The sequence below is a fragment of the Oncorhynchus mykiss genome, chromosome 31 (assembly GCF_013265735.2).
Source record: "Oncorhynchus mykiss isolate Arlee chromosome 31, USDA_OmykA_1.1, whole genome shotgun sequence".
Lineage (NCBI taxonomy): Eukaryota > Metazoa > Chordata > Actinopteri > Salmoniformes > Salmonidae > Oncorhynchus > Oncorhynchus mykiss.
This window is the reverse complement of record NC_050571.1, coordinates 10,696,975-10,705,168: the sequence shown is the minus strand read 5'-3', so window position 1 is coordinate 10,705,168 and position 8,194 is coordinate 10,696,975. Positions and strand designations below refer to the sequence as shown.

Here is an 8,194-nt window from a genome sequence, read left to right as displayed (position 1 = left end):
CTCCCTCTCCTCCCTCTCCTCCCTCTCCTCTCCTCCCTCTCCTCCCCTCTCCTCCCCTCTCCTCCCTCTCTTCCCTCTCCTCCCTCTCCTCTCCTCTCCTCCCTCTCCTCCCTCTCTTCCCTCTCCTCCCTCTCCTCCCTCTCTTCCCTCTCCTCCCTCTCCTCCCTCTCTTCCCTCTCCTCCCTCTCCTCCCTCTCCTCCCACTCTTCCCTCTCCTCCCTCTCCTCTCCTCTCCTCCCTCTCCTCCCTCTCTTCCCTCTCTTCCCTCTCCTCCCTCTCTTCCCTCTCCTCCCTCTCCTCCCTCTCCTCCCTCTCTTCCCTCTCCTCCCTATCCTCTCCTCCCTCTCCTCCCTCTCTTCCCTCTCTCCCCTCTCCTCCCTCTCCTCTCCTCCCTCTCCTCTCCTCTCCTCCCTCTCCTCCCTCTCTCCCCTCTCCTCCCTCTCCTCTCCTCTCCTCCCTCTCCTCCCTCTCCTCCCTCTCCTCCCTCTCTTCCCTCTCCTCCCCTCTCCTCCCTCTCCTCCCTCTCCTCCCTCTCCTCTCCTCCCTCTCTCCCCTCTCCTCCCTCTCCTCCCTCTCTCCTCTCCTCTCCTCCCTCTCCTCCCTCTCCTCCCTCTCCTCCCTCTCCTCTCCTCTCCTCCCTCTCCTCTCCTCTCCTCCCCTCTCCTCCCTCTCCTCTCCTCCCTCTCCTCCCTCTCTTCCCTCTCGTTCTCTCTTTCGGTAAAACTTTATTTGGATATTCCGTCTGAAGATGCACTACAGACAATCTACAGACTATCTACAGACTATCTACAGACAATCTACAGACTATCTACAGACTATCTACAGACAATCTACAGACTATCTACAGACTATCTACAGACTATCTACAGACTATCTACAGACAATCTACAGACAATCTACAGACTATCTACAGACTATCTACAGACAATCTACAGACAATCTACAGACTATCTACAGACTATCTACAGACTATCTACAGACTATCTACAGACAATCTACAGACTATCTACAGACTATCTACAGACTATCTACAGACTATCTACAGACAATCTACAGACAATCTACAGACTATCTACAGACTATCTCAGACTATCTACAGACTATCTACAGACAATCTACAGACAATCTACAGACAATCTACAGACTATCTACAGACAATCTACAGACTATCTACAGACTATCTACAGACTATCTACAGACTATCTACAGACTATCTACAGACTATCTACAGACAATCTACAGACAATCTACAGACAATCTACAGACAATCTACAGACTATCTACAGACAATCTACAGACTATCTACAGACTATCTACAGACTATCTACAGACTATCTACAGACTATCTACAGACTATCTACAGACTATCTACAGACAATCTACAGACTATCTACAGACAATCTACAGACTATCTACAAACTATCTACAGACAATCAGTTACATTTCAACGAACTATTATCCCTATCCTTAGCCTTTATCCTTACCCGAACCTTAACCCTTATCCTTACCCTAACCTTAACCCTTATCCTTACCCGAACCTTAACCCTTATCCTTACCCGAACCTTAACCCTTATCCTTACCCTAACCTTAACCCTTATCCTTACCCTAACCTTAACCCTTATCCTTACCCGAACCTTAACCCTTATCCTTACCCGAACCTTAACCCTTATCCTTACCCTAACCTTAACCCTTATCCTTACCCGAACCTTAACCCTTATCCTTACCCTAACCTTAACCCTTATCCTTACCCTAACCTTAACCCTTATCCTTACCCTAACCTTAACCCTTATCCTTACCCGAACCTTAACCCTTATCCTTACCCGAACCTTAATCCTTATCCTTACCCTAACCCTTATCCTTACCCTAACCTTAACCCTTATCCTTACCCTAACCCTTATCCTAACCCTAACACTAACCGTAACGTTAGCAAGCAGTCGCTTATCAACAGATAGTTTGTTGATGGTATTACCATCTGTAGAGACCACTCCTTCTGTTGGCAGGCCTGGTTAACAGGCTGTTATTACAGTGTGTGTCTGTGTGTTGGAGTGTGTGTGAGCGTTTAAGTGTGTGTGTGTGTGTGTGTGTTTGAGTGTGTGTGTGTGTGTGTGCGTTTCAGTGTGTGTGTGTGTGTGTGTGTGTGTCTGTATGTTTGAGTGTGTGTGTGTGCGTTTCAGTGTGTGTGTGCGTGCATGTATGTGTGTGTGTCATACCGCTGATTAACTTTCCCTACCATGTCATTATCACAGCTAACAGTCTGCCCCCGTTACACCATCAGCCTCTCTCTCTACAGGAGGACGTTCAGCTCCACAGCTACTCTACTGCCCCCGTTACACCATCAGCCTCTCTACAGGAGGACGTTCAACTCCACAGCTACTCTACTGCCCCCGTTACACCATCAGCCTCTCTACAGGAGGACGTTCAGCTCCACAGCTACTCTACTGCCCCCGTTACACCATCAGCCTCTCTACAGGAGGACGTTCAACTCCACAGCTACTCTACTGCCCCCGTTACACCATCAGCCTCTCTAAAGGAGGATGTTCAGTTCCACAGCTACTCTACTGCCCCCGTTACACCATCAGCCTCTCTACAGGAGGACGTTCAGCTCCACAGCTACTCTACTGCCCCTGTTACACCATCAGCCTCTCTACAGGAGGATGTTCAGCTCCACAGCTACTCTACTGCTCCCGTAAAAGGCTGGTCCTTTTACTCAGCTGCTGTCTGAACAAGACAAAGTAAGATTCTTTGTGGCAACTGAAATTCAACATGAAGGAACATATTCTGACTTGAGAAAAGAACTGCAGACAATTGCACACATAGACACACACACACACTCACGCACGCACACACACACACACACACACGCACGCACACACACACACACACACACGCACGCACACACACACACACACACACGCACGCAGGCACACACGCACACACACGCACGCAGGCACACACGCACACACACGCACACACACACTCACTCATTCACTCACGCACGCAGGGACACACTTTATAACAGAATTTACTTAAATGTGATGCAGAATTGAAGTGCATGATGATAATGAATTGGTTGATGGTTGGTTGCATTCATAACTGTGAAAATGCTTGACTATAAATCAACTAAATGAGACCATAATGATGTATTTTACTAGGACTGAATAAACCATGCACCATCTCGTGGTCACCAAGGAAAATACCTTCGTCTTCGTCACCATCGTTATCCGATAAATCCTCGGGCTGTTTTTTGGCATGTGCCCCTATTAACAAAGCAGGGAGAGACACAGAGAAGCACAAGAAATTCAAAACAGCATGTTTGTCAAGACAGAGAGGAGAGAGGAGCTACAATACACTACATTATTTACAGTCATGTTAGATAACAAGAAACAGTGATTGTTTACAGACCCAAGGTTTTTTACTGATCTCTGGTAACTCAAGAATGATATGTTTTACTTTAGATATGAAAATAAATACACACCAGATATGATTTTTATAAAGACTCTTTATGTAACAACACTGTTATTGAGGGTAGACTGGCACAGAGTCATACACAACTGGTTTCACTGGCACAGAGTCATACACCACTAGTTTAACTGGCACTATGGCACAGAGTCATACACCACTGTCTTCACTGGCACAGAGTCATACACCACTGGTTTCACTGGCACTATGGCACAGAGTCATACACCACTGGTTTCACTGGCACTATGGCACAGAGTCATACACAACTGGTTTCACTGGCACAGAGTCATACACAACTGGTTTCACTGGCACAGAGTCATACACCACTAGTTTCACTGGCACTATGGCACAGAGTCATACACCACTGGTTTCACTGGCACAGAGTCATACACCACTGGTTTCACTGGCACAGAGTCGTACACCACTGGTTTAAGTGGCACAGAGTCATACACCACTGGTTTCACTGGCACTATGGCACAGAGTCATACACAACTGGTTTCACTGGCACAGAGTCATACACAACTGGTTTCACTGGCACTATGGCACAGAGTCATACACAACTGGTTTCACTGGCACATAGTCATACACCACTGGTTTCACTGGCACTATGGCACAGAGTCATACACCACTGTCTTCACTGGCACAGAGTCATACACCACTGGTTTCACTGGCACTATGGCACAGAGTCATACACCACTGGTTTCACTGGCACTATGGCACAGAGTCATACACCACTGGTTTCACTGGCACAGAGTCGTACACCACTGGTTTCACTGGCACAGAGTCGTACACCACTGGTTTCACTGGCCCAGAGTCATACACCACTGGTTTCACTGGCACTATGGCCCAGAGTCATACACCACTGGTTTCACTGGCACAGAGTCATACACCACTGGTTTCACTGGCACAGAGTCGTACACCACTGGTTTTCTATGGCACAGAGTCATACACCACTGGTTTCACTGGCACAGAGTCATACACCACTGGTTTCACTGGCACAGAGTCGTACACCACTGGTTTCACTGGCACAGAGTCGTACACCACTGGTTTCACTGGCACTATGGCCCAGAGTCATACACCACTGGTTTCACTGGCACAGAGTCATACACCACTGGTTTCACTGGCACAGAGTCGTACACCACTGGTTTCAGTGGCACAGAGTCGTACACCACTGGATTCACTGGCACAGAGTCATAAACCACTGGATTCACTGGCACAGACTCGTACACCACTGGTTTCACTGGCACAGAGTCATTCACCACTGGATTCACTGGCACAGAGTCATACACCACTGGATTCACTGGCACAGAGTCGTACACCACTGGATTCACTGGCACAGAGTCATACACCACTGGATTCACTGGCACGGAATCATACACCACTGGATTCAATGGCACAGAGTCATACACCACTGGATTCACTGGCACAGAGTCATACACCACTGGTTTCACTGGCACAGAGTCATACACCACTGGATTCACTGGCACAGAGTCGTACACCACTGGTTTCACTGGCACAGAGTCGTACACCACTGGTTTCACTGGCACTATGGCCCAGAGTCATACACCACTGGTTTCACTGGCACAGAGTCATACACCACTGGTTTCACTGGCACAGAGTCGTACACCACTGGTTTCAGTGGCACAGAGTCATACACCACTGGTTTCAGTGGCACAGAGTCGTACACCACTGGATTCACTGGCACAGAGTCATACACCACTGGATTCACTGGCACAGACTCGTACACCACTGGTTTCACTGGCACAGAGACATACACCACTGGTTTCACTGGAACAGATTCATACACCACCGGATTCACTGGCACTATGGCACAGAGTCATACACCACTGGTTTCACTGGCACAGATTCATACACCACTGGTCTCACTGGCACTATTTAATCAGAACATTTGATTAAATTCTACTTTGATGAAACCAAACAACACTTGTTTAGCAGATGTGCTATGAATCGTGACTGCTTAGACAGAGAGCCACAGGTGTAGGTAGGTGTATATCTCTATGTAGTAGTGAGTGATAGTGTTACAGACAGGTATGAAATGGGTGGCAGGTGCCACCAAGGAAACACTGTCACTTCCTATCCTGTTGTCGTGGTGCCTGACTGACTATGTGTGTGTGTGTGTGTGTGTGTGTGTGTGTGTGTGTCTGTGTGTGTGCGCATGTGTGTGTGTGTGTCGGGGTTCGAAACGTAATATGCCTTATTCTATGCTGCACATCTGTCTGAGAGTACTTTATGTGTGTATGAGCCAGCATGCATCTGCATTCACGTTCTAGACCTTTCTGCCACACACACAGTGACACACGCTCTTCCTCCTCTACATGTAGACTCCACAGACTGAATCTCTGAATCTACAGTTCAGTCAATAGAACTCTCTGAATGTTAACTACAATCCCCTTCCTGCAGAGGAACGCTCCACTGATAATAGATGGGTCTCAGAGTTAAATATGAGAAAGGTCAGAGTGTGGAAGGGGACTTAGTGAAATGTGAAATGTTGCAGTTTCTGACAATTTAGAACGCTTACATTCACTCTACCAATCCTCAAGTGGCCATTTCTCTAACCTATCAGGATCAAATTCAGATAGCCTGTTACTGTCTCCCTCCCTTCCAGATAGCCTGTTACTGTCTCCCTCCCTTCCAGACAGCCTGTTACTGTCTCCGTCCCTTCCAGATAGCCTGTATCTGTCTCTCTCCCTTCCAGACAGCCTGTTACTGTCTCTCTCCCTTCCAGACAGCCTGTTACTGTCTCCGTCCCTTCCAGATAGCCTGTTACTGTCTCCCTCCCTTCCAGATAGCCTGTTACTGTCTCCCTCCCTTCCAGACAGCCTGTTACTGTCTCTCTCCCTTCCAGATAGCCTGTATCTGTCTCTCTCCCTTCCAGACAGCCTGTTACTGTCTCTCTCCCTTCCAGACAGCCTGTTACTGTCTCTGTCCCTTCCAGATAGCCTGTTACTGTCTCCCTCCCTTCCAGACAGCCTGTTACTGTCTCCGTCCCTTCCAGATAGCCTGTATCTGTCTCTCTCCCTTCCAGACAGCCTGTTACTGTCTCTCTCCCTTCCAGATAGCCTGTTACTGTCTCTCTCCCTTCCAGATAGCCTGTTACTGTCTCTCTCCCTTCCAGATAGCCTGTTACTGTCTCTCTCCCTTCCAGACAGCCTGTTACTGTCTCTCTCCCTTCCAGATAGCCTGTTACTGTCTCTCTCCCTTCCAGATAGCCTGTTACTGTCTCCCTCCCTTCCAGACAGCCTGTTACTGTCTCCGTCCCATCCAGATAGCCGGTATCTGTCTCTCTCCCTTCCAGACAGCCTGTTACTGTCTCTCTCCCTTCCAGACAGCCTGTTACTGTCTCCGTCCCTTCCAGATAGCCTGTTACTGTCTCCCTCCCTTCCAGATAGCCTGTTACTGTCTCCCTCCCTTCCAGACAGCCTGTTACTGTCTCCGTCCCTTCCAGATAGCCTGTATCTGTCTCTCTCCCTTCCAGACAGCCTGTTACTGTCTCTCTCCCTTCCAGACAGCCTGTTACTGTCTCCGTCCCTTCCAGATAGCCTGTTACTGTCTCTCTCCCTTCCAGACAGCCTGTTACTGTCTCTCTCCATTCCAGACAGCCTGTATCTGTCTCTCTCCCTTCCAGACAGCCTGTTACTGTCTCTCTCCCTTCCAGATAGCCTGTTACTGTCTCTCTCCCTTCCAGATAGCCTGTTACTGTCTCTCTCCCTTCCAGACAGTCTGTTACTGTCTCTCTCCCTTCCAGATAGCATGTTACTGTCTCTCTCCCTTCCAGACAGCCTGTTACTGTCTCTCTCCCTTCCAGATAGCCTGTTACTGTCTCTCTCCCTTCCAGACAGCCTGTTACTGTCTCTCTCCCTTCCAGATAGCCTGTTACTGTCTCTCTCCCTTCCAGATAGCCTGTTACTGTCTCTCTCCCTTCCAGACAGTCTGTTACTGTCTCTCTCCCTTCCAGATAGCCTGTTACTGTCTCTCTCCCTTCCAGACAGCCTGTTACTGTCTCTCTCCCTTCCAGATAGCCTGTTACTGTCTCTCTCCATTCCAGACAGCCTGTTACTGTTTCTCTCATTCCAGACAGCCTGTTACTGTCTCTCTCCCTTCCAGACAGCCGGTATCCGTCTCTCTCCATTCCAGACAGCCGGTATCTGTCTCTCTCCATTTCAGACAGCCAGAATCTGTCTCTCTCCATTCCAGATAGCCTGTTACTGTCTCTCTCCATTCCAGACAGCCTGTTACTGTCTCTCTCCCTTCCAGATAGCCTGTTACTGTCTCTCTCCATTCCAGATAGCCTGTTACTGTCTCTCTCTCTCTTCCAGACAGCCTGTTACTGTCTCTCTCCATTCCAGACAGCCGGTATCTGTCTCTCTCCATTCCAGACAGCCGGTATCTGTCTCTCTCCATTCCAGACAGCCGGTATCTGTCTCTCTCCATTGCAGACAGCCTGTTACTGTCTCTCTCCATTCCAGACAGCCGGTATCTGTCTCTCTCCATTCCAGACAGCCTGTATCTGTCTCTCTCCATTCCAGATAGCCTGTTACTGTCTCTCTCCATTCCACACAGCCGGTGTCTGTCTCTCTCCATTCCAGACAGCCTGTTACTGTCTCTCTCCATTCCAGATAGCCTGTTACTGTCTCTCTCCATTCCAGACAGAAGGTATCTGTCTCTGTCCGGTTGCTCTTCTTTATTCTTTCGTTATTTCTCTCTCTCTCTTCCT

At 48.6% G+C, this 8,194-nt stretch overlaps 1 protein-coding gene across 3 annotated transcripts in view; it reads right to left on the bottom strand.

The window, feature by feature from the left end:
- The window catches only part of nlgn3a (neuroligin 3a), a 433,340-nt gene that overhangs the window by 297,050 nt on the left and 128,096 nt on the right, over positions 1-8,194 (bottom strand). The window contains exon 4 of one of the 3 annotated variants that reach the window (XM_036970546.1): positions 3,198-3,257. The exons of the other annotated variants lie outside the window; for them this stretch is intronic. Within the exon in view, the coding sequence (XP_036826441.1) occupies positions 3,198-3,257 (60 nt within the window). The remainder of the gene's footprint in view (positions 1-3,197; positions 3,258-8,194) is intronic. 3 annotated transcript variants of the gene reach the window in all.